Raw genomic sequence first — 27,804 nt, 5'->3', positions numbered from 1 at the left:
TGCCCCACCCCCTGCAAGAAAAAATAAATCCTGGGAATATACTTTTAAGTAAAACAACAAACTGTATCTCAGTCCTAGCGACTGAAGAGAACGATCAAGTGAGAATCAGGTGGAAAGGCGGCTTTGATTTTCAGTTTGTGGGTTCTGAATATGAAATTTTTTTTTTGTAACTTTCTGAAATGGTTTAGGAAAACGATTTACTGCTTCTACATACCTACATAGAGATATAGAGGGAAACAGAGAGGATATAAAGAACATGGACAAAATATTAAAAATTGGGGACTTCCTAGGTGGCGCAATGGTTAAGAATCCACCTGCCAATGCAGGAGACACGGGTTTGATGCCTACCCCAGGAAGATACCATGTGCTATGGAGCAACTAAGCCCATGCTCCACAATGATTGAGCCCATGTGCCACAACTGCTGAAGCCCACATGCCTAGAGCCTGTGCTATGTAACAAGAGAAACGACCACAACGAGCAGCCTGCGTACCACAATGAAGAGTAGTCCACACTCGCCACAACTAGAGAAAGCCTGTGTGCAGCAACGAATACCTAACACAGGCAATAAATAAATAATAAATAAATAAATATAAATAAATAAATGAAAAAATTGGTGAGTCTGCGCAAAGGATATGCAGGAATCTGAATCTGAATTAATTATTGTCCTTACCTGAATGAGACAGAAAATGATAATGAAAGTCATCACTGCTCCAGTTACACATATTGCCAGGATGAGTTTCTTGTTATAGTTGTATCCTGGGACTTCTTTTGTGAGCTAAAATAATAAATAACATTTTTTTAAAACAAGAAGATTGAAAAGATGAAAGCGAACTATCCTTAAATTACTATAAAACTCAATCCTTTCAGGCCAGAAGCTTCTAGAAGAACAAGCCAAATTTAATGGTATTCATCTTCTCATTAGCATTTTCTTCTACCATTTATTTATCTGTGTGTTATGTCCTCTTCTCGTCTACCCTAGGAGTAGTGGCACATTCTCTACATGAGCCAAGGGGGAGATCACTGTCTTAGCCAGGTTCATGGCTGAAACAAGATACAGACTAGGAGCCCCTGGGATTCCTGCTTGGGCACTTTAATGGCACGTCCTACACTGAGTACACGTGCAGCTCCCGTGTTTCAGGGCTCATCCTCACCTCACTGGGCTCCTGCTCCTTCTGTTCACCCTGGGCTCCTGCGCTCTCACTGATATAGTTCTCGGTTTTCCACGGGTCCGTATCCCATTCTGCCTTCGATGCCTTTACTTGTTGCTGCTCACTGAGGAGCTTCATCAGGAGGCCTGTGCTGGAGATGAGCTTGGCACAGGCCAGCTGCACGTGGGTCTCCAAGCAGTCCATTTTCAAAGTCCGGGTAACATGAGAAATGAGCCCTCTCACATTATTGTTGGGGATGAGGGATGATAGCTGCTGGTTTAGCTGAGCTTCAAATTGATCACCCGGGGATGTGAGTGCTGGGAACGTGGAGCCTGGGGGCTTAGAGGATAATTCAGTGCCCACGCTGTGGTCCTCCCACTGTGCTTCGTTGGTGTGTTGAACAGTTGGGATAAAGTTGTCTGCAGCAACAGCAGAATGTGCCGTGGGGACACTCTTATGGGCAGTGATTCCAGGGCCGGTTCCTCCTGGCAGAATAGAGTTTGTAATTTCTTCAAAGACATTTTGTGCAGTATTGCTTTCTGGAGTAGGCTTCTCTGTAGAAGGGTCTGCAAGAGAAAATAATTCTGGAAAAGGATTTTCTTGAGAAGTCAGTTCTCCTGAAGATGAAAAAGCCTCTCTTGGAGGGGAATTTATGAGGCTTCTCACTGCTGAGAAAGGACGCCTCACAAGCATCATTCTACTGGGAGAACCTTTCTCTGTGAACTTTCCACGCAATTCGGCTTTGGGTCTTCTCTGGACCAGACCAGACTGAATTTTATGGAAGATGTATTTTTTCCCGGAATGTGAGATTAGTTGAGAAGTCTTCAGATTTATAACTCTAGCATATGCATCTTCTAAAACAGCAATAGTGGAGGGTAAGTCTTTTGATTTCTTTTTAACCTGAGATGGGGAGTTTGGAGGGATGGAGCCAGAAAGCCTGCCCCTTGAATACTGTTTCAGGAAAGAAGAGGCTGCTGCCTTATCTTCCTTTATGAATGCAGGCTCTGTGGTGAAGGAGTTTCCCACTAACTCCTGGGGCCTCTGCACCATGTGAAGCTGTTCCAGCTCTGCTGGGGATGGGCTCGTGAGACTTCTTTCTCTGGCAGTGTTCTCCACAAATGGCTGGGCATTCTGTTTCCTCCTGACGCTCTCATCTCCCACTGCTTTGAAGTGCCTTTTCTTTATGCCCCTTGGGTCCTTGAGGATGCTGTTCCCTCTCAGCAGCCTTTCCCCTACACTCTCAGTCTTTGCTAGGCTGTTTTCCTGTGGTTCGGCAGTTTCCAATTTCTTTTGAAAGATTTGGTGCTTCAATTTGGGACCTAAAGGTTTGGAATGTATGAGCATGGCAGTTTTTTCTTTCTTTTTAATCTCATCACTTTGTTCTTGAATTTCTGCATCTAACAAATTTTCCAGAAAATAGACTTTCCTCAATTTATTTTTATCAGCTGAATTGTTGGGTATAGGGTTGATGGAAGGGTTCCTTATATTGTTTTTCAAATGGCCCAGCAGCGTATCTGCATCTTGTACATTTGGAAAAAGAAGCTGAATGACTGGTAATAATGTTGATTCCACATCTCGTAGATTTCCCTCTGAGAAATAAGGCAGTATGTAGTTTAGTGCACCGATAACATCACTTTCAGCATTCGAGTCCAGCTGCTCATTCATGAAGGTTGACAAGCTGACAGCACTTTGGTCTGAGGATGCCCTCTCTGGCTCAATAGTCAGCTCGGTGCTGTTGTTCTTCTTCCGGGCTTGTAACACCTTCATGAACGATCCTTCTGCATTCCCTAGAGATGCTTCTTCATCTGTCAAAAAAGAAGAGACTGGTTTTGATAACTGAAGACGGTTGGGACAGCTTTTTGTCAGTTCACAGACATGTATCCCATCCAATAGATTAGGAATCAGTCAACATCTGAGGGCCACTTAGGAGAAAAGGAAACCCAAACTTAAGACTATGATTGGCAACCACAAAAGGTGAAAAAAGTATCTTTTGAAGAAGTGGCTATCTACTGGGAAAATTCCAAAGCATGAAATATAGTAACTGTATTTAGGATTACTCCACTGGTGGACAGAGGCCAACTGCCCAGGACTCAAGAAAAGCCAAGACTGGAAGACAAATATTCCCCTACTCAGCTGGGCGCTCTGCAGATCTGCTGTGACTCTCCACGTTCACATACCCCATCCTGTCCTGCCTCAGATGCAGAGGAGTGTGAGGTTCCTCTCTCCACCTCTTCAGTGTGCTTGTGTTCCTGCTGCTTTCACAGATGACTGTGACAACAGCTGCTGCTAACAGGTCTTCATCATGACAAGCCCTTTTCCACCCACCCACTGAAGCCTTTGCTCAGTCCCTGCTTCTGTATGTCCCAGCCCCCATAACAGAAGGCTCTATATAGAAAAACACACTATGTCTACCCTGGCTCTTTGCTAAAATTTGGGCAGGGACCTGAGGTATAACTTAAGAGATTTTCCAGAGTCTATGCCAATGTGGAATGGTCAACAAATCAATGCAGTAAAACTTGAGATCCTAAAATGCAGAAGGGAAAAAGCAACTTCAGTCAGATGCCTACTTTGCTTTCATTTCATTTCACTTCTAATATTGCGAGCTTTACTTGGGAACCATGCAAAGCTTCTGACTGTGTGAAGGTAATGTGTACCATTGTGTAGCTGGGCTTCTCATCCAAAAGGATTAAAAATATATTTGGTGGTGATGGTGAGGGTCAAAGAAGCAGTGGAGAGTCATGAGAAAGGAGGAACATGGGCTTGCAGAGAGCCCCACACTGGGGACAGGAGATCTGGGAACACGGGTCATAGCACTTAACACCTCTGCTCTCGTTGTTCCTCACCTGTAAAAGATTAAAAATGCCTTTTCTGCCCACTTTGGGCGAGAAAGGAGTAATATAATTGGTAAAAAAAAAAGTTGTTTGGGGGAATTCCATGGCTGTCTAATGGTTAGGACCTGGCACTTTCACTGCTGTGGCCCGGGTTCAATCCCTGGTAGGGGAACTAACATCCTGCAAGCTGTGTAGTGTGGCCGCCCCCAAAACACCTGTCTTGAAAAATCTGCAATATAGTCTTTACTAAGTAGCAAAGTGTTGTTACTTATGATGTGCTCTAGATCATTGAAAGAGAGCTGTATTCAAGGTATCTGGGCATGAAAGCACATTTTGGAAGTCATCAAGTTAGTGCCAATAAATCTAATACATAGAAAAATAGCTGAAAGCACCTGAGTGTTTTGTGGATAGAAAAGCTTGAGATTCAGAGCTAGTCGAGAGCTGGACAGTGTAAGCATAAATTCAGAGCTGGACAGCTCTCCCATCCATTAGGAGGGCTAGGTAGCTGCTTCTGCTTATGGAACCAGAAACTCTCAGGCCCCAAATAGGACATAAAACAGCATCACTTATACTCTTTCATGAAATTGCAAAAACAAACCAAATAAACAAAAATATATTTACACCTGGCTTATAAGACAAAGGGTACTCGAGACCTAATGTATATAAAATCAGTTTACAAACTGTGATGCACTATATATGAATGAGTTCTCATTTGCAGAGAGCACAGTTTAGGATATGTGGCCATTAATGTTAATTCCCTTCCCCCTTCCATTCCTTTTTCTTGTTCCTGTATGTACACAAATCACTTACATTCTTAAACTAACACTGTAACTGAGCTATTATTAGCTTAATAATGTAACCAAGAATACGATTTTTAGCAAGGGAGTAGTTCTTAGAATCTTAGGGAGCTGGAACTCTGAATTACTGAAGAAAAATAATGTAATTACATCATTAATTTTAAAATGTATCCTCATTTAGTAAAACTAAAATTTTAAAAATTAAATTAAATTAAACATAGAAAAATTATCATCAGGCAATTGAGGCTCACCACAAGGTGCGGCATTTGTCAGGCATTCACCATCGCAACGCAGCTTGACTGTCTTACAGACAACTTCAACTGTATTTTTAAATTGGCAGAGGCAGCAGGCCATGCGGCTGGGTAAGATCCTATACATGGAAACACAGATAATTAAATTTGTGGTAAAGCAGTTACTTGAGTAGGTAGGAGAGGCAGGCCAAGGCCACCACAGACCAGTGCCAAAAGGAGTTCTTGGGGCATCTGGACTGGAGAATTGGAGAGGGACCGGTTGTCCAATTGCTGCTCTTGACTAGTGCAAAGAAATATAGAGGAGGAGAGAGGTGCCCAACAGAAGGATTAGGATGGCAGTAGGTATGGTATGCCTAGAAAAAAGGGAACAGGGATTAGAATTGGGTGACATTGATCCGTAGTTTAATTCAGAAGTATCTCCTTCCATCCTGAAAGCCTCACTTTGGGTTGAGAGTACACAGGAAGAAGGCAGACTTCTAAGAAGAGTCTGAATGAGTCCCCACCTTCTGGAGTCCCTTTCTCAATTCCTATTTGTGAGTAGTAAATATATCAGAAAGTATTCTAGGAACAAAAAATCATTGTGTGGTGAAACAATAACAGAGATCACACTGGCCAAATCTGGACAACTGGAACATTCTAAAGAATAACATTATCATTACAATAAGGTATAATGCAATTAATTTAAAGAAGAGCACGAGTCCATAATGACACTCAAAAGGAAAAGAAGGGGAGCTCTTCTTTATAGAAGAATGTCAGCTAATAAATGCAGAAGGAATGACAGAATTAAGAAAGTGTCATTTTGCAACTACCAGTGTAATAATTGATTCAGAGAAGGATTATCACTGATGCCCAGCTGGGTGAAGTTGTTTGAAAGTAGGATCTTCACTGATCCCAAAGTATCACCCCACATATTATTTATCAATTACCAAGAGGAAAAATAACTTTACAATGGAGAGATATGGAAGATACCACCTGAACCAAGTGATCAAACTTAGCAGTGGGCCACCTGAAGTGTTGAAGTAGGAAGGACACATCGCCTATGTAGTATTCTTTCCCACAATGTTTCCTTTGGATCTAATGAGGAAACACAAATCCAGACTGTGGGGCAATTTATAAGACAAGTGGCTTAGGCTCTTCAAAAATGCCAATGTCATAAAAGACCAAAAAGAAGAAATAGCAGGGAAATATCTAGATTAATGGAATCAGAGACATGACCTGCAATGCCTAATCTTTGATTGGACCCTGTATCAAAACAAAACAGACTTAAAGAATGTTATTGGCTTCTGGCCAAGATGAAGTAACAAGCACCAGTTTAACCTCCCGCCTGAAAGTGTGAAAATATGGCACAAAATATAGGAAACAAGTTTTCAAGAACCTGGACCTCAGGCAATAAAGTTCCATGATCTCCAAGAGATGGGAAATAAAGCGATCCCTAAGACTGCCCTGGCTTACTTCTTATACTTTTATTTATTTTTATTTACTTTTTATTTGGGGCTGCGTTTAGGTCTTTGTCGCTGTGCGGGCTATTCTCTAGTTGTGGCAAGGACGGGCTACTCGTTGTTGAAGTGCGGGGCTTCTCATTATGGTGGCTTTTCTTGTTGTGGAACATGGGTTCTAGGTGCACGGGCTTCAGTAGTTGTGGAGCACAGGTTCAGTTGCTCCGCGGCAAGTAGGATCTTCCCTGATCAGGGCTCAAACCTGTGTCCCCTGCACTGGCAGGCGGATTCTTAACCACTGTGCCATCGGGGAAGTCCAGCTTAGCTTCCTTCTTTAGGAGAGTTTCCAGGTCATGGTACAGGGGAAAGAAGCCCAGGCAAAGACTGACGGACTCCCTGACCGAGGAAATGGAGCTGAGAGTCTGGGAGAACCAAGGTGACTAGAGTTCACAAAGCAAAGTACTGGAGACAAAAGAAGTGGACAAAGAACTCTCGAGATATGCAGAGGGATCTCTTGAGTACTCAACAAAGTATTGGTCAGTGCATCCATGTGAGGAATTCCTTGATGCCAGGAGAAGAACCATATGAAAGGATTAATAATAAGAATAACTGGATCTCACACCAGGTTGGGAATAGTACCTGTTCCTACAAGTCAGACTGGAAAACCTCATGATACTCAGAAAGCACTTGCCTCAGTAGCTGCAAATAATGAGCGCTACACTAAAGGCTACTTGGAGTCCTGCCCAACAGATCTTAAAAGCTAGACCTCAAAGAATAAAATTGTTTTGAATAACCTAATTTCACCCGAAACAAAGCCCAAGCATTTTATAGGGATATAAAAATATATAGCACACAATCAACTAAAATTCACAATATCTGGGATCATATGAAAAATTACCAAGCACGCAAAGAAGCAGGAAAATATGACCCCTATTGAGGAGAAAAGGCAATCAATCAAAACGAACCCATAATCTCTACAGATGTTACATTTCACAAAACAGAACATTTAAAAAGTTATTATCTATGAAAAACAGTTACTATAACTGTACTTCATATGTTAAAAAACCCAGACTAAAGAGACATGGAAGATGTAAAGCAGACCGAAATTGAGCTTCTAGAGATTGAAAACAATGTCTAAATGCAAAAGACACTGGATGAGGTTAATGACAGATTAGACAGTGCAGAAGACAGGGTTAGTGAACATTAAGGCATAGCAATAGGAAGTATCCAAAATGATGCACAGAGAGTAATGAAACAGAACACCAACAAAAATGAATAGAGCATCAGTGAGTTGTGCAACGATTTCAAGTGGTCTAATATATGTGTACTTAGAGTCCATGAAGGAGAGGAGAAATACAAAAATTTGAAGAAATAATAGGCAAAAATTTCCCATATTGGTAAACAGTATAAACCCACAAAGTCAAGAAGATCAATGGACTTTAAGCATAAGAAACATGGACAAAACTACACCAAGGTACAAATAATACTCAAATTACTGAAAACCAGCAAGAAACAAACAAATTTAAAAGCAGACAGAGGAAAAAACTATACACTACATACAGAGGAACAAAGATAACAATGACAGCAGACTTCTTGTTGGAAACAATGTAAACGAGAACTCAGTGGGATAACATCTTTAAAGCAGTGAATTGAATTCTATCAAGCTGGAATGCTATACCCAGATCTTTCAAAACAAAAGCGAAATAAAGACTATCTCAGACATACAAAAGCTGAAAGAATTAATCACTGGTAGACTTCCACTCTAAGAAATGCTCAAAGAAGTATTTTTAAGCAGAAGGAAAAATAATAACATTGAAATATGGATGTACAAAAGAATAAAAGCACTGGAATTGGGATTTCCCTGGTGGCACAGTCCTTAAGAATCCACCTGCCAATGCAGAGGACACGAGTTTGATCCATGGTCCAGGAAGATGCCACATGCTGTGGAGCAACTAAGCCCATGTGCCATAACTACTAAGCCTGCTCTCTAAAGCCTGCAGGGCACAATTAATGAGCCTGCATACCACAACTACTGAAGCCTGTGCACCTGGAGCCTGTGCTGCACAACAAGAGAAACCACTGCAGTTAGAAACCTGCCCACTGCAATGAAGAGCATTCTCCACTGGCCACAACTAGAGAAAGTCCATGTGCAGCAATGAAGACCCACTGCAGCAAATAAAAATAAAAAATAAACTAACTAAATAAAAAATTTTAAAAAAGAACCCTGGAATTGGTAATGACATAGGTAAATATATGTCTTTTCTTTTATCTTTTTTTTTCTTTTGAGACTTGAACCCATTGTCTTTTCTTTTTCTTAAAGAGAACTTTATTATTTTTTGGCTGTATTGGATCTTTGTTGGCAGTGCGAGGCCTTCTCAGTGTGGTGCCTTCTCTTGTTGCAGAGCACAGGCTCTAGGGCGTGGGCCTCAGTAGTTGCGGCCCACGGGCTCTAGAGCACAGACTCAGTAGTTGTGGCACATGGGCATAGTTCCTCCACAGCATCTATGCTCCACAGGGATCCTCCTGGACCAGGGATGGAACCTGTGTGCCCTGCATTGGCAGCCAAATTCTTAACCATTGCATCACCAGGGAAGTCCCTATAAGTTTTTTCTTATTATTTAAATCTCTTTAAAAGATAATTCATCATTTAAACAAAAAACCATAATATAGTGTGCTGTTTATGACATAAGTAAAAGCAAAAGATATGAAAAAAATAGCACAAAGTCCCGGAGGGGAGAAATGGAAGTACACTATTGTAAGGCTCCTATATTACTCAGAAACTGTATATCATTTGAGGATAGACTGTGATAAGTTAAAGATGGACACTATAAACCATAAAGCAGCCACTAAAATAACAAAATCTGAGTTATAACCAATTAGCAAAGGAAATAAAATAAAATAATAAAATGTACTCAATCCAAAAGCAGGAAGAAAAGGGAAAAAGGAATAAGGCATAGATGAGACAAATAGAAAACAAATGGCAAGACAGTAGATTTAAATGTAATCATATCAAAAATTGCAGTAAATGTAAATGATCTAATCACCCTAATTAGAAGAGCTGTCACACTAGATAAAAAAGCAAAAGCCAAATATATATCTTCAATAGGAAAATAACAGGTTAACAGGATAGAAAAAACTATTCTATGCTAATACTAATCAAAAGAAAGCTGGAGTGGGATATATTAGTTTAAGAGAAATCAATGTCAAAGCAAAGAATATTACCAAGGATAGCGAGTGTTATTTCATGATGATAGAAAGGTCAATTAATGAAGAAGACATAATCTAAAAAATTGTCCACCTGATAATGCAGCTTCAAAATTTATGAAGGAAAAGTGAGAGTGGCATGGAGAAACAAAAAAAATCTACAATTATAGTTAGGGAGTTCAATGTTCCTCTCTCACAACTGATAGAACAAGTAGGTAAAATATCAGTAAGGATGAGAAGACTTGAACAACACTATCAACCCACTTGACCTAATTGACATTTATAGAACACTCCACCCAAATCAGCAGTATACATATTTTGTATTAAGTGAACACATAACATTTACCAAAATAGATCATATTCTTGTCTATTCCCAGAATTTATTGGCTATAAAACAAGTCTCAATGAATTTAAAAGGATTTTAGTCATTCAGTATATGTCCCTGACCACAAAGGAATAAAATTAGAAATTAACAAATCCAAAAAATCTCCAAATATTTGGAAACTAAACAACACACTTCTAAGTAACTTTATGGTCAAAGAAGAAATCAAGATGGAAATCAGAAACTATTTTGAACTGATTGAAACTGAAAACATAATATGTCAACATGTGGGATGTTGCTAATGCCAACCTCAGCTTCCTCACCTTCCACCTTCAACTAGAAAAAGGAGAGCGAATTAATCACAGAGTAAGAGAAGAAAGAACACAATAAACATCAAAGTAGAAATGAGTAAAATGGCAAAGAAAAAAATACTACAGATATTAAGAGGATAATAAGAGAATATCACAGGATTCCTTATACCAATAAATTCAAGATGAAATGGACAAATTCTTTGAAAGACATGCACTGCTGAAGTTTCCTCAAAAATAAAGATGTGACTTAAACAGCACTGTTAATGAAATTGGATGTGCAGTTTAAAACCTTCGGACAAAGAAAGCTTCAAGTCCATGTGGCTTAACTGATGAATTCTACCAGACATTTAAGGAATAAAATAATGCCAATTCTACACAACCTCTACCAGAAAGTTGAAGAGAAGAGAATACTTCCCAACTCATTTATAAGGCCAACTTTCACCATATCAAAATTAGACAATGACATTATAAGAACACAAAAGTATACACCAATATCTCTCATGAACACAGAGGTGAACATTCTTAACAAAATTTTAGCATATCAAATCCCATAATATACACAAAGATAATATATCATGACCAAGTGGGGTTTATCTCAAGAATGTAAGGTTGGTTTAATATTTGAAAATCAATTTACCCAAGTTAATACACTAAACAAGAAAAATCACATAATCGTTGCAACAGATATAGGGAAAATATGACAAAATCTAACATCCATTCCTGATTAAAGCAAAAAACAGCCCTCAGTAGACTGGCAATGGAAGGAGACTACCTCAACTTGATAAATGACTTCTACAGAAAACCTAACATCATATTTAATGGTGAAAGGCAAAGTGCTTTCTCTCCAAGACCAGGACAAAGGCAAGGATGACTGCTCTCATTACTTCGATTTGATATTGCACTGAAGGTTCTAGCCACTGCAACAGGGCAACAAAAAGAAAAGAGATATTCAGAATGGAAAGGAAGAAGTAAAACTATCTTTATTTGCAGATAACATGATTATGTAGAAAACCTGACAGAATCTACAAAAATGCTACTGGAACTTTATCAAGTCTGCAGGGTACAAGATCAACATACAAAAAGATTAATTTGTCTCAACAAACAATCAGAGATTAAAGTTTTAAAATACCACTTATAATAGCACCAAACATACATAATATTTAGGATAAATCTGACAAAAGATGTAAAAGACTTGCACACTGGAAACTGGAAAATAGTGCTGGGGGCAATTAAGGAAGGCCTAATTAAATGGAGATATGATGTATTTATGGATCTGAAGATTCAATATTGTTAAAACGTCAGTTCTCCCCAAATTGATTTATAGACCAAAATTCCAGTAGGCTTTTCTACAGAAATTGAAAAGCTAATTCTAAAATTCATATGGAAATAAAATTTAGAATAATGAAAACAACTTTGAAACAGAACAAACTTGAAGAACTAATACTACCTGATTTCAAGGCTTATGAAGCTACACTTTGAAGACACTGTGATATTAGTGTAAAGATAGACAAAAAGATGAAAGGGACACATAGAAAGATCCGAAGTAGAGCAATGTGGACAACTAACTTTCAGGTTCAAAGGCATTTAAGTATAGAAACGACAGTCTTTTCAACACATGATGGTGGAACAACTGAATATCCACAAGGGGGAAAAAAATGAACTTCAATCCACACCATGTACAGAAATGAACTCAAGATCTAAATGTAAAGCCTAAAACTATAAAATTTCTAGAAGAAAACAGGAGAAAAATTTTATGACTTTGAGTTAGGCAAGATTTCTTAGATATAAGGCCAAATGCATAATCAATAAATGAAAAAAATGGATAAATTAGACATCATCAAAATAGAGAATTTCTGCCCTGCAAAAGACTCTCCTGAGACAAAGAAAAGATGAGTCCCAGAATGGGAGAAAATACCAACTGACATACTGGATAAAGAACTAGTTTCAAGAATATATAAAGACCCCTCAAAACTCCAGAAAAAATATAGACAAAAGATTTAAAGATATACAGATGGAAAATAAGCATATGGGAAAATGTCTGACATGATGAATCATCAGGGATGCAACAGTGAGATACCACTACACACCTATTAAACTGCCTAAAATCAAAAATACTGAGCATAGCAAGAACTGGCCAAAATGTAAAGAAAATGCATACACTCTCATATACTGCTGGTAGAGGTGTAAAATGATCAAACCACTGTGGAAAATAGGTTCCTTTAAAAGTTTCTTTAAAAGCTTAAGCATAGGGCTTCCCAGTGCCACAATGGTTAAGAATCCTGTGCAGGGGACACAGGATACATCCCTGGGCCAGGAAGATCCCACATGCCGCACAGCAACTAAGCCCATGCACTACAACGACTGAGCCTGCATGCCACAACTACTGAAGCCCACGCACCTACAGCCTGGGCTGCACAACAAGAGAAGCCACCGCACTGAGAAGTCCTCGCACTGCAAAGACGAGTAACCCCCATTCACCGCAACTAGGGAAAGCCCATGCACAGGAACAAAGACCCAACACAGCCAAAAAAAAAACAAAACATAAATTAAAGAACAAAACAAACAAACAAAAAGACTTAAGCATACTCCTACCAATGATCCAGCCATTCTACTGGCAGGTATTTACCCTAGAGAAATGGAAGTGTACATCCATACAAAGACTTGTACACAAACATTCATAGCAACTTTATCTGTAACAGGCAAAAACTGAAACAACTCAAATGTCCATCCATGGTGAATAGATAAACAGTGGTATATCCCTATAATGGAATACTATTCAGCAAGAAAAAGAAATGAATATTGACATATGCAACAATAGGGATGAACCTTAAAATAATCATGCTGAGTTAGAAGCCAGTTAGAAAGAGTATACACTGTATGATTCCATTTATATAGAATTCTAGAAAATGCAAACAGAAAGCAGATCAATGGTTGCATGGGGGTTGGGAAGGGCAAGGAATGATGGGAAAGAAGAATTCCAAAGAGATATCAAGCAACATTTTGAGGTGATGAACATTTTGACTTTGGTGATGCCTTCATGGTGTGTGTGTGTGTGTGTCTGTGTGTGTGTGTGTGTGTGTGTGTGTCTGTGTGTGTGTCAACACAGATTACTGTATGTCAATTACACCTCAAAGAGCTGTTAAAATATTATATAATAGAGACAATTGGGGAAATCTGCATAGCAACTCTTTATGAGGTCATATTATTGTGTAGGAATTTAATTTCTTCACTACTGTGTATTAACAGTAGTGTAGCTATATAGGGAAATAATTTTGAACACCCAGAGAGGAAGGCATCGAGCTGACAAGAGAGGGATCGAGATTGTGGCAGGTGCTGTGGGACGCTGAGGAAGATGAGGCTAGAGCAGTGACCAACAGATTTGACAGTGTGGTGACGACAGTCACTTGTCCACTGACCTGACAAAGATGGTTGGAACAGACTGCTAAACGTAGGGCCCTTTCCCCATACTAATCTCATGCAATCCCCTCAACTAGTCTTGTCATAACAGGAGGTTTCTATTAGCTTGCCATATTGGAGGGGGCATGGCACAATTTAAGGTGCTGTCAGTTGTGTAATAAATTGTCACGACAGGGCCCTACAAAAATAGTTTTTTAAAATGTAAAAAAATGAAATTTGACCCTTCCCACACACCATATATGAAAATTAACTCCAAATGAATCATAGGCCTAAATGTAACTATACAACTTCTGGAAGAAAACAGGAGAAAATCTTTGTGATTCTGGATTAGACAATGGGTCTCAGACAAAGGTTTCTTAGATAAGACACAAAAAAGCACAAACCGTATAAGAAAAATTGCTAAGGGACTTCCCTGGTGGTGCAGTGGTTAAGACTCTAACCTCCCAATGCAGGGGGCCCGGATTTGATCCCTGATCATGGAACTAGATCCCACATACATGTAGCAACTAAGAGTTCACAGGCCCCAACTAAGAAGCCCGTGACCCACAACTAGGATCCCCCGAGCTGCGACTAAGGAGTCCACCTGCCACCACTAAGACCCAGTAAAACCAAATAAATAAATAAATATTAAAAAAAAAAAGAAAAATTGCTAACTTAGAATTCATCAAAATTGTAAAACTTCTGGTCTTCTGAGACACATTAATACAATGAAGGTAAGTTACAATCTGGGAGAAGAAATTTATTAAACACGTATCTTAAAGGACTTTTTCCATTGCTTTATATATAAAGCACACTTAAAACAATATAAATAGCCAATTAAAAATGGAGTTGAATAGACACTTCACTTAAAAAGATATTTGCACATGAATAGACATTCAACATCATCAGCTATTAGAGAAAAGCAAGTGAAAACCACAATGAGATGCAACTACACACCTCCGAGAAAGGCTAAACTTTGTTTAAAAACAAATACAAGATATATATATATATATATATACTACCAACTGTAAAATAGTCAGTGGGAAGTTGTTGTATAACAAAGGGAGTCCAACTCGAGGATGGAAGATGCCTTAGAGGACTGGGGCAGGGAGGATGGGGGGGACTCGAGGGGGGGCGTCAAGGAAGGGAGGGAATATGGGGATATGTGTATAAAAACAGTTGATTGAACCTGGTGTATCCCCCCAAAAAAAATTAAAAAATAAAAATAAATAAATAAAATAAAAAAAAAAAAAAACAAATACAAGGATCAGATGAAGACGTGGAGCAGCTGCAACTCTCACAGACGGCTGGTGGGAAAGCAAAATGGCACAGCCACTTGAGAAAACAGTGTAGCCGTTTCTAAAGAAGTTAAATATGCACTTAGCATGTGATGAAGCAACCCACCCTTAGGGATTTTACACCAAAGAAATGAAAACATGTTCACACACATGAATGTTTTTAGAGGCTTTGTTCATAACAGCCAAAAAAACGAGAAAAACTCAAATGTTCATGAAATGATGAATGTGTAAACAACCTGTATATCCACACAACTAGACTACTACTCAGCAGTAGAAAGGAATGAACTACTGACAGCTGCAACAACATAGATGACTCTCCAAAGAGACTGGCTACGTGAAAGGAGCCAAAAAGAAAAGGCCACATACCACATGATTTCATTAATAAGATATTCTGGAAAAGACAAAGCTACATGGACAGAAATCAGACGGGTGGTTGCCAGGGGCTGGTAGTGGGAGGAGGTTGGCTTGACTGCAAAGGGACATGAGGGGTCTTTGGGAGTGCACAAGTTTTCTATATCTCAGATGTGGTGGTGGCTACAGAACTATACGTTTGTCAAAACACATCAAACTGTATATTTAGAAACAGTGAATTTCATTCAATGACAATTATACGAGGGTGAGTCAAAATTTATCCACACTCCTCCAGTTATGTTAAAACTTCTATAAATTCTACAGCCAGAGTACAGATAATTTTTGACTCACCCTCGTACGTAAAGAAATCTGACTTAAGAAAATAATGAAAAAAAGCCTATAAAAACAATTGAGTGAAAATAAATGTAAGAAAACCAACTTACAGTTTCTCCAATTCAAGGTTCATCATCAGGATGCTTTCAACTGTTGTAAGTGACACGTGTGTTCTTCCCATGTCTCTGAAGGAGAAGCCCAAACATGCAATGATATAAACCGAAAGACAAAAATTCTAAACTCAAAAAGATACTTAACATGTGATTCCTTCAATTCTGGCTTCTTATTTGCCATAGCTGATAATTCCAAACAGCTCTTAGGGAAGAAATTTAAGTTTGCATCATCATATTAATGACCTTGGTGCTGAATAGTACAATTTTGTTTTATTATCCTAATTTTTTGTTTTCAATTGCATCTACCTCTTTTGATCACTCTTTTTTTTTGCTTTCTGGGATAAACAATAGTCCTGCATGCATCTACATGTTCCATATCTATATGTGCTCTTCAACACTGTTCGCTTCCTCTGCTGGCTGTCTTACGCATATATATTCTTTCTTAATCCTTTTCTTTGCCAATAACTCTTCTTTCAATAACCCAGTTAAAATTAAAATTATGGCTTTTTAGCCAAAATACTCAATCTGACGAAAGTAAAAAAGAACAGAAATTACCTCATGAGCCATGAAACTGCAATACTTACAAATATTTTAACGCTGGCAATTTAAAAAGGTAAGAATCTTCAACTGTTGTCAAAGGATTACGATTGAGAATTCTGGAAAATGGGATGGAATTAAAATTATTGGCATTTTCAATTACTTCCATGAAAGTTTGCATTCTTTTTTTTTTTTTTTTTTGGTATGGAACTTGAAGGTAAAAAAAAAAATCATTTTCTGTCTTTACCTATGAATCACCCTTAGAATCCGTAAAGCATTCTTGCTTTGGGAACTACCCAGGTCTCTAGATGATAAAGTGGAGAAGAGAAACAGAAAAACACAATAGGAAAAAAGTGGATAGCAAAGAACAAATATGCCAAGGAACTTTTCAGGTCAAAAATCCTAGAAGTGACTATGCTGCTAGCAAGCCCTTGCTCTGTAAGAAATACTATTTCTAGTGTCTTTTATAATTCAAGGTGGTTTTTTTTTTCATATCTAGAAATTTTTTTAAATTTCATGGTTTAAACTACCCAGTTAAAGACAAAAAGAGGACCAATTCCTTCATTCTGAAGCCAAAGAAGACATAAATCCAAAAGGAACTGGTGAAAGCCATACTGCCATCATGGAGTCCCATGTGTATCCTTGTATCAGAGCCTTTGTTCCTGTGTATGTAATCACCTGCTTACTTGTCAGTCTCCTAGGTTATCAGCATCTTGAGAGCAGGGACCACACTTCATTTTCATTGTTATCCCTGTGCCTGACATAGTGCCTATTCTTTACTAGGTATTTAATAAATGGTTGTTGAATAAATAAATAACATTTTGTTTATACATCAATAAATGAACAAATTCATTTTGGGGAACAAATTTTTATTCCAAAATGCTGCAATCGATTTTCTAAGACACATAGGGGGAGAAAAAAAGAACCAAAAGAAACAGGAAGAAAGAAAACAAAATCTGCCTTTAGGCTAATTCTACTCAAGAAATATTAGCATATTTTGGTAGACTATTATAAAGATAATTATCACAACTAATATCTTTTGGGTTGCCAGGCATGTGTGATCAGCATTTCACATTTAATCTTCACAGTAACCTTATGTGATAGATATATTACCCCATTTAACAGTTAAGGAAACTGAGGGACTGAGAAATTATATAACTTGTCCTAAGTCATCAAGCTAAGAAGCAGAGCTGGAATTTGAACTCAGTTCTGACTCTAAAGCCTGTGTTTAACCTGTATTTAAAAAAAGGGGCGAAAAAAAAAAAAAGGCAGGGGGATAAAATATCTGTTATTTTAACCTTAATTTTGAGAGCAATAAATACAGAAATACATTTTCAAACTTCATCTGCCCATGTGGGAGAGCATCTATGAGAATTCTATTTTCTCTTTTTATTTCTTTTCCTGAATCATCTCCCATGATAAATATTAATTAGCCTATGCTCACTGAGACTTTAGAGATTTTTTAAAATGTTGCAGGCAAATCAGTAAAAATGATGGAGTAAGGACATCTGAAAATTCATCCCTCCCTAAAAGCAACGACAACAACAAAACTGGCAAAAATAGGTCAGAATCAACTTTTTCTGAACTCGGGCAATTTAACCAATGGGCTTGCAGCAAACGGCAAGGGGGACAACTTATTCAAGGAAAATGAATGAATTTCTATAAGAACAATGAGATCTGTGTTGCTTTAATTTGTCCTTGACCTTTGCTCTCCATGCCAGCGGTAACCTTGAAAAATAGCCCACATCCCTGGTACCAGAGGGGGCAGAATGGACTGGGAGGCCCTTCAAAGCCTCATTCCCAAAGAACTGCCATTGTTTTACATGTCTGGTGGTTCCCTGGAAGACCTCACTTGAAAGCCTTGCCTTTGACCTGACTGAGAGCTGCCTAGAACGAAAAGCCTCTCCTCAGGTGGCAGTTTTGGAACACATTTTCAAGTAAATACTTTAACATGGCAGTTGCATGAGGCAATGGATGACACTTTGGGGCAAAAAACAGCCTAACCAAAATGCTTAAAAAGAAGAGCTGAGGAATGAGATGTCCACAGAGACTTTGAAATGTCCCCACATATTGCTGGGAAGCTGGACGACCACAAGACAGATTCCTGGGAATCTACGGAAATAACTGCTAGCATTAATAAAGGAGTTCAGCAAGGTTGCAGGATAGAAGATCAATATGCAAAAACGAGCTGTATTTTTATACACCAGCAATGAGGAATCCAAAAATGAAATTAAGAAAACAATTCCATGTGTAACAGCATCAAAAAAATAAAGTACTCAGGAAAACATTTAACCAAATAAGTGCAAGAGTCACACTGAAAAGTACAAAGCTGTTGAAAGAATTGAAGAAGATCTAAATCAATGTAAAGACACACTGTGTTCACGGATCGGAAGAGAATATTATTAAAATTTCACTACTTCCCATTGGTGTATGGTTTCAGTGCAATTCCTATCAAAATCCCAGCTGACTTCTTTCCAGAAATTGCCAAGCGAATTCTAAAATTCATATGGCCGTTCAAGGAAACCGCATAACCCAAACAATGTTGGTAAAGAACAAAGTGGGAGGACTCACACATCCTGCTTTCAAAACTCAGTTCAAAGCTACTGCAGTCAGAGTGTGGTACTGGCATAAGAATAGACATGTAAATCGATGGAACAGAATTGATGGTACAGAAGTCAACCCTCACATTTATAGTCTATTGATTTTCAACAAGGGGGCCAAAACAACTCAATGTGGAAACAACAGTCTTTTCAAATGATGCTGGGACAAGTGTACATCCACACACAAAATAAGCAAGCTGGACTCCTCCACGTCCCACCATATATGAAAATTAACTCCAAATGGATCAAATATCCAAATGTAAGAGCTAAAGCTGTAAAACTCTTAGAAGAAAACACAAGAATAAATCTTTATGACCTTGCATTAGGCAGCAGTTTCTTAGATATGATACCAAAGCACAAACAACCAAAGGAAACATAGATGAAATGGACTTTATAAAAATTAAAAATGCTTCTGCTTCCAAGGACACTATCAAGAAAGTGAAAAAACACATAGAATGGGAGAAAATATTTGCCACTCATATATCTGATAAAGGTCTAGTATTCAGAACAACCAGAAAATATAAAGAACTCTTACAACTCAATAAAAAGATAAGTAATTTTTAAATTGCTCCAGAGAAGATATACAGATGGCCAATAAGCATATGAAAAGATGCTCAATGTCTTAAATCATTACGGAAGTACAAATCAAAGCCACAATGAGATACTATTGATACTTAATACTAACATGGCTATAATCAAACAGACAATAACAAATGCTGGCGAGTATATGGAGAAACTGGAAACCTCATACCTTGCTGGTGGGAATAGTGCAGCCACTGCAAGAAACAGTCTGGCAGGTCCTTGAGAAAGTTCAGCTAACACTTATCCTGTGACCCAGTAATTCCACTCCTAGCTATACACCCAAGAAAGATTTTAAAAACTATGTCCAAACAAACACTTGTGAATGTTCAAAGCAGCATTCTTCATAACAGCCAAAAAGTGGAAACAACACAAATGTCTATGAACTGATGGATGGAAGAATAACCGTGGCATATCTACACAATGGAATATTATTCAGCCTTAAAAAGGAGTGAAGTACTGCTATATGCTACAACATGGATGAACCTTGGAAATAACGCTACGTCAAAGAAGCCAGATACACAAAAAAGCCACATATTTTGTTTGTATGAAGTGTGCAGGATTGGCAAATCTGTAGAAACAGAAAGCAAATTCGTAGTTGCCAGGGCCTGGGAGGAGGGAGAAATGGAGAGTGATAGCTCATGGGTGCAGTATCTCTTTGTGGAACTGATGAAACTGTCTGTCTATTGAATCATTGACTTTAAAATGTCCGATTTCACATTATGTGGATTGTATCTCAAGAAAAAGAAAGTATCTTGTAAAATACAGGACACCAGTTGGCTGCAGACCAAACATGTTGGCAGATGGAGAAAGCAGGAGTGAAGGTTCAGACTGCTCCATGACCAAGGTCAGAGGCGGTCAGTGGTGAGGCTGGGAGCCATGCAGCTTGTTCTTGCCTTGGCAAGTCCCCTATGCTTCCTACTGTAGCCCATTCTTCTAGATTTTCTTAGTACAATTAAACTTGTTTGATTTGTAACACTCAGTTAACAGCCAGTATGATAACGTTAGAAAGAATGTGAGTGTCACATGTCTGGTTAAGCACAGTTCCTCAAACTTTGAGGCTATGAGAAAAAAAATTGGCATTAAATCCTGCCAGATCACTGGTGCGCTCCTGTGCAAGTAAATTCCTTCACCTCTGCATCTTCCTTTGCCCACTTTTCCCCAGTCATCAAGAATGACTATAAAGCAATATGAGTCAAAACAATTTAGCAGTGTGTTCTCCTTCCTCCAAAATTATCGCAGTCCTCTAACCCTTCACTTTTCTTTAGAGGTCCACGGCCTTGGTCCCATAAGCTCAGTGTTTCTTCTCAACCAAGCAGCCCTTCTCTAACAGAGTAATATCCTTGTGTTTATCCCTAATGAAATCAAACTATGGGGCCAAATTATCCTATTTCCTCCTGTCTTTAGTGCCATCTTTTATTCACTAAGTTTGTGCCTGGGCAACGGGGAGAATGAGTGAGAACGGAGTCAACAGCTCAATTTGGGGACCCTACAGCAACTGATTTCCCACAAACCACAGCACAGATGGCTTTAGATTCACAGTGGACACTGCACTAGAGCTTATTTCCATTTTGGTTCAACTTCCTCATTTTACAGATAACAGGTATGCTGACTCCTAGTCCATTGCCTTTTTGATATTCATGAGCTTATCTTTACAGAAGTAAAACGTGGCAACAGTGTTTATCAGCCTCAAAAGACCATCTCAGAGTCAAAGTTTAAAAAATGTTCTTCTCAATGGTTCTTAAAAATATATCTTATTTGAAGAAGAAAATTCAGATGTTTCTGCATGAGCCTTTTGCTGTAGAACAATGGGACAGATTAAAGGAAGCTCACAAAATAAGGGAACACTTCTTCCCTGCTATTTTTTTTTCTCCACATTCTTCTATACAGGTCCAGACAGATGGACTACATTTCCTTTTTATTAACTGAGGAGACACAGAAGAACTGAGGACTGAAGCATGTCATCACTGTCCTGAATGTACGGAAATCCTAAGAGCTTTAACTGAAAAAAATGTCCAAAGCAGGCCGTGAAAATAAATTTAAAATAAGACAACTCTAAAATCTCTATGCTAGAATCCCAAGGCAGGGGGCAGGTAGTCAAAGAAATAAGCAGAGTGACCTAGACCCTGTTCCAATATGTGTGAAGTATTTTGGGATGGAGTAACCCTCTTCTGTTATTCATCTACATAGGTCCATGAGAACACGACTCCCCATGAGAGGCTCTGCAATACAGGATGTCCAACTGCATCATGTAAACCCTTTCTCAGGAGGAAAATCCGAAAGAATCTGAAATGGTGAATCTGTATCTTAAGTCAAGTTCTGAGAATAGCCTTGACGTAGAGTCCCTGGCAGTGAGGAACAGAGGAAGATGCAAGGGCTGTGGAATCAGGCAGACCTGGGTTTGAATTCTGGCTGTCACTGTCTGGTACAGTGACTTGAGCAATGAACATCTCTGAGTCTTACTTAGTACCATTTACCTCATAAGGCAATTTGAGGATGAAATGAAAAGAGTGTATGCAAAGCACCTAGCATAGGCTGGGCACAGAGTAGGTGCTCAGAAGTAATGATGTTGGGACTCCCCAGGTGGTGCAGGGGTTGAGAATCTGCCTGCCAGTGCAGGGGAAACCAGTTTGATCTCTGGTCCCGGAATATCCCACATGATGCAGAGCAACTAAGCCCATCCACGAGAACTACTGAGCCTGCACCTAGAGCTCGCAAGCCAGAACTACTAAGCCCATGTCCCACAACTAATGAAGCCCGTGCACCTAGAGCCCGTGCACCACAACAAAGAATAGCCCCTGCCCACCACAACTAGAGAAAGCCCTCGCGCAGCAACAAAGACACAACACAGCCAATACATAAATAAATAAATAAATTTATGAAAAAAACCAAACAGAAGTAATGATGTCATATCTCCACTGGCCACTGGCAGAAATTCTGGGGATGCCCAGAGGTCACACAGCCAGGAGCTCCAGAGCCGTTAAATTCTCACAGGGAAAAAGCTCTCTGCTCTAAAGGGCCTATTCAAGTTAGAAGCCAACTGCAAGATACAATGCAGAAAAAGCCAAGTGGTCATTATTTAGCTCCTATTACAAGGAAATGAAGAGCCGCGTAGACAATTGCTTGCAAAGCTCAGAAGTGGTTCTGCCACTTATCAACAGTGTGAATCTAGCAAGTTATCCAACATCTCTGAGTTTCAGTTTCCTCATCCCCAAAATGGGGATAATAAGCGCTGCTGGGAAAATAGAATTGTGAGGTCATATGTATTCAGCACTTACCACGTACCAAGCACTATGCTAAAAGCCTTAGGCACACTATCTTACCTGTGTAATAAGTACGAGTACTTAGTATACTGCCTGGAACATAATAAGCACCTAAGAAGTGTAGGTATTAAAGAAACGTTACAGGGCACGGGAGAATTACCATGCTTCTGAGAAAAAGAAGATACCTTGTTATACAGGTGGGAAGAACAAGATGTAGTTGGGAGAAGAAAAGTATAGTAGTTGCTGGGTGTGACAGTCTCAACATTTGGAACTCTTACAAATAAAACAGCCACCTTAAATCACCCCAAAGGCCAGACCCAAGTTATTTTCATTTTTAATGTGTATGCCTTTTTGAATCTGAGAAGCTGCCAGGATGCCAGTACATACTAAACAGTGATAACAACACCCTGAACAGTGTAAACTTTTGTGTGCACACAGCTTCTAAAGGAAACCAATGCTGGCTGACTGGGGGAGCATGAGGGCGGCTCTGGGACCCCAGCTCAATTTGCCTTCACAGTGTGGCCACACCTATCTCATTGATATTCTCAACCGAGGGGTAAATAATAGGGATAAGGCTTGGAGTTTCCTCTTAATCTCTCTCAGTGCTCATGTCCTTGGTACAATATCGATGTACCACAGACAAGCCAGCATGTGAATGTGCTCTGTCTGGATGAGTTATATTGCCTTTTTTTTTTTTCTTTTTTTCTTTTTTTTTAATTAATTAATTTTTTTTTGGTGGAGGATGCGGGCAACGATCCCTATATTGCCTTTTGACACTGTAGAGTCCTTCAGTTTCTAAAACTCATGGAGTTTGTGTTGTTAGAACCAATGATGTGACTAAAAAAATGTTTAAAAATAAGCCATCAGTCTGGACCTGTGTAGGTGAATGAAGGAGAAGCACTTTAATCTCAGAAAAGAAAGTATACTTAACATTTAGGATTACCAACCACTGCTGGTTCTCCAAAATACATTTCATTCCTGATTTCATCTGAAAGAGATGTGATTATTACCACCATTCAAAGAGTGGTACCTTATTAATTAATAAGCTCTTGGCTCATCTGTGAGGTAGATTTCAGATTCAAACAGGACTGCCACACTGCTAACTAGTTCCCCCGGTGTTTGTCAATAACCTAGAGGCTTCATTCAAGAAACCTACTGCGTTATAATCACTGGAAACCTGGCGAGGAATCAAGGTTTTGTGAGGCCTACACCTCATCTACTTTGGGAAATCCTATCTAATAAAGAAAGACATGCAAAGTGATGAATATGAAAATCGCTAGGACCCCCTCCCAGGACAGTGAGGAGCCCTGAAGTGGAAGCTTCATTCAATTCATGATAAATCCATCTCAGCTGGGGCCCTTTTCCAAACTTATTTAAGCAGAGGAAAACACTGCTTCAACTTATAAACATCCCAGTAATGTGTCATTATAGGTAATAAAATGACAACGCGAGGGTGGCATCTTCCCTTGGCAGCTTGCCTTTGGAAGAGATGCGATAACGTTCATATCTCAGCATGGCAAATGTTTCCTGAAGCAAATTAGTTTGTCTATTAGAAAGACCTGACCCAAAACAAAGAAAGAGGTCTACCCCCAATACACACTTACTATATTGTGACAATCTTTTGAAAGTAACAGTGAGTGAGTTTTAGGAGTATAGTGTTAATTTCTTTCCAACACCAGATAGCTCTGCTTCTTGCGTTACCTTTTTCTGTCTTTTAAGATGAACACAGACATTCCAAAGGAAGACATTGCTGCCTCTTCCATTAGGAATCTCTTCTAACCCACCACCCATTTTCTACTTTGTTGTCGGTCTTGTTACCCTGCTGCACAGGTGCTAGAATGGCTCTCATATGTTTTCCCATCAACGTCCATCTTCCTCCTTCCAGTTTCCTGGGGACAAAGTCCCTGTCCTAGTCTTGTTTGTGTGCCCAGCACTTAGTACAGTGCTGATACACAGTGGGCATGGCACTTGGTGAATGTTTTTGAATGAATTCATTCATTTTTATCAACTGTGATGCCTTTATTTATTTATTTACTTATTTATTTCCCACTGTTTATTTTCCTGTGTTGCCTACATAACCATAGTGAAACTCCGATTCTTATAAGAGATGCCTGGTCTCATAAAATGTTCAGAAAAGGCGGTGAGTGTAAGACATTGTACTGACGCTACTGAAACCTCCTGGTGGAGGGACCTCAGGAGCCTGCTCTCTGGTGCGCTGGGTGCTCTCTCCCCAAGGTAGGCATCAGCAAACTAATGAGGGGAAGAAGGAGGCCGCCACAGATTGGCATCTGCAGGAACTGTTACTCCAGCTCCAGAGACACCCTCAGCACCTCCATTAACCTAAAATGAACTGTGTGACAGTGGGTTTCTGAACCACAAGACAGGTAAGAGTCTTTTCCAAAGCCAGGTGGAGAGGAGGCTCTTTACCTCTTCTGGCCATTGAACGTACCCACTATGATTTGCTTGTGTCACAGAGAAATCACAGAATTTTTCAGCTGAAGGGGTCTAAAACCCACATTTCTTATTGAAGACTAGTCAGGAAAGAAAGTACTGCATATAGAATCAGGCTACAGCAATGTATTTTCTGTATACTTTTCACACTACAGCTGAACACAAACAACAACTTATTCCATACCTCAAAGCTTCCTATTGGCTACAGATGATTCACTTCAGAGGTACATGCTTTTTGAAAAATAATGTTCTGGGAGGCTGGGGAGAGCCCTGTGGTGGGTGTTCAGGAATTCTTTCTGCTTCACCATTTAAAAGAAGCTAATAATGGTTGAGGAAGCAGCCACACCTTTTGCTCCCTGAAGAATTCTGTGCTAAACTTAGTTCTTTGCAGCTCTGTGTTGCATACACTTCAAGCAGTGTGGAACTCTGCACATGACCAGGAAATCAGTGTAAATTCAAACGTGGCATTTCACGGACCATTCGCATATTGGAGCAGCAGCACTGGGATTCCGTGACAATGCTAATTTGAGTGTTTTCGCTTGGTGCTTTTGATTGCCTGTGCGAAAGATCAGTACTATGGAAAGCAGAGCATTTCATACATATGAGTTAGACAAGTCTCTTGCCCTCTTTGTACCTTCGTTTCCTCATTCGAAAAAAACCAAATGGATCTGAAGACATACTTTCCAGAATTCCTACTGGGCTTACACCCAGCTAACCAATAAGTGTATGATGTTCTCACACAGAAATTTTTATATGTATTCATCTTCTACTTTACTTACAACTTATGTAAAAACTGCATTCCATGCCAGGCCTGAAACGTTCCAAAGCTCAGTTCTGTGAGTAGATTGCAACCTAGATTTCTACAAAGAAAAGACAAGCAGCAGAAGAAGAAAAATATACATTCTTTCAGAATTTATCCTTTGGTAATAATTCTAATTTCTATGTGAGGAAACATAACATCACTACTCCCTCCATACACTTAAAGAAATCTCACTGTGGAAGATATCATGCTTTATCCTTTCATGATTATATATGTGGTGCACTAGATACAAAACAGTAAATGCTCAGTAAATACTGCGTGATGTGATCTTTATTTCTCTAGAAAAGCAGCACTATTGACGTCTTGGGCTGGATAATTCTTTGTTGTGGGGGGCTCTCCTGTACACTGTTGGATGTTTCGCAGCATCTCTGGCCTCTGTCCACTAGGTGGCAGCAGCATATAGAGGCCTGACAGGCAAAACCACCTCCAGACATTGCCAAATGTCACCTGCATGCAAAATCACCCTGCTTGAGAACCACTGCTCTACAACGATTCACTCTGATCTGTGTAATACTTCTCACACTAATCTTTGCTAGGGACAAAAAGGATTTGCTACATAATTTTAGTAGTAATTGTAATCGTATTTCAAAATGAGTAACTAATTTTATAAAAACTTGTGGTATAAAACTTCCAAATATAATGAAGTTACATTTGTTACTTACATAAACTGCAAAAAAGGTAGCGGTTCAAATGTACGTCTTTCAATAGACTGTATTTTATTGCAGGATAAATCTCTAGGAAAAGGAAAAGGAATATATTGCCTCAATTAGCTACTAGGTATCTAATTAGTAGCAATCACTAGTAGAGGTTAGAATGATAATAATAAATAAGTAGCTCTGGTCTAAACTCCAAATCTTGAGGAATGTTATTTGAACCTTCCAGAGCCCCTAACCCTGCCTTCACCTCTCTTAAGAGTCTCACCCTCATGACCTTCATAAATTAAATATACAAGTTTAGGTCTAGATAGACTTTGGAGGTAATCTTTCCTGAGAGCAGAAGAATTGATTAGATTCCACCTTTTGTGGTCTCATCATAGTCTAGATTATGAGCTCAAAGTTTTTATCTCCAACTATCATTATAATTTCTAATCGTAAAGTGAATATTCTTATATTTCCACACTTCCCATTTAGTTCTATTTTTCTAGGCCACTTCAGTACCAGAAGAAATAAAAGATATCCTTTCATTCAACTTGAAAGGAAGTTACTCCTCTCATCAATATGCAACTTTAATTCCGTATCATACCTTCTATCATATTGACTTTTATTTGAAAATATCCACTCTTGACTATAGCTATCTTACTGCCATTGATTCCAGCTTAGTCTCTCATTTCACCTGGATGGGTAGAACTGTCTTCTGACTGCTGTTGCCACCTCCACTCTCTCCCTTTCTAAGCCACCCTCCACACAATCTACCAATTAACTCTCCAAAGGTGATTCCAAACACCAGCATCACTTGTGAACTTACCGAGGACACAAATACTCAGCCCTACTCTGGACCGACTGAATCAGTAACTATGGGGGTGGAGCTTGTGTTTTAACAAGTCCTCCAAGTGACTGTTTCAGAGCACTGCTGTGGTAACATGGTGGCTTGGCATCTTAGCCTCGGCTTGGCCTGCAAAGCCCTAGATAATCTGGCTCTAATCTCCTGCTCTCCCTGCTTGTACTCTACAGGTTCTCAAAGCGTTCTTCCTGTGTTTTGCCTTTCTCCCACCTTCCTTTTGCAAGCTTATTCTTCCTCAGATGTCTGTCTGATGATACCCAAC

The 27,804-nt window shown here is 39.3% G+C and overlaps 1 protein-coding gene across 2 annotated transcripts in view; it reads right to left on the bottom strand.

Moving 5' to 3' along the window:
- LOC130839744 (leucine-rich repeat-containing protein 37A3-like) overlaps positions 1-26,124 on the bottom strand; it is a 198,706-nt gene extending 172,582 nt beyond the window's left edge. Inside the window, exons 1-6 of one of the 2 annotated variants that reach the window (XM_057714120.1) lie at positions 26,002-26,124; positions 16,377-16,448; positions 15,790-15,864; positions 5,029-5,147; positions 1,153-2,954; positions 672-776 (exon numbers count right to left, since the gene is read on the bottom strand). In XM_057714120.1, the coding sequence (XP_057570103.1) occupies positions 672-776; positions 1,153-2,954; positions 5,029-5,147; positions 15,790-15,864; positions 16,377-16,448; positions 26,002-26,021 (2,193 nt within the window). In that variant the 5' untranslated portion in view covers positions 26,022-26,124. The remainder of the gene's footprint in view (positions 1-671; positions 777-1,152; positions 2,955-5,028; positions 5,148-15,789; positions 15,865-16,376; positions 16,449-26,001) is intronic. The other variant, XM_057714121.1, reaches the window with a different exon arrangement.
- Positions 26,125-27,804: the final 1,680 nt, after the last annotated feature.

This window comes from Hippopotamus amphibius, chromosome 17 (assembly GCF_030028045.1).
Source record: "Hippopotamus amphibius kiboko isolate mHipAmp2 chromosome 17, mHipAmp2.hap2, whole genome shotgun sequence".
Taxonomy (NCBI): Eukaryota; Metazoa; Chordata; class Mammalia; order Artiodactyla; family Hippopotamidae; genus Hippopotamus; species Hippopotamus amphibius.
This window is presented reverse-complemented; position numbering and strand designations above follow the sequence as displayed.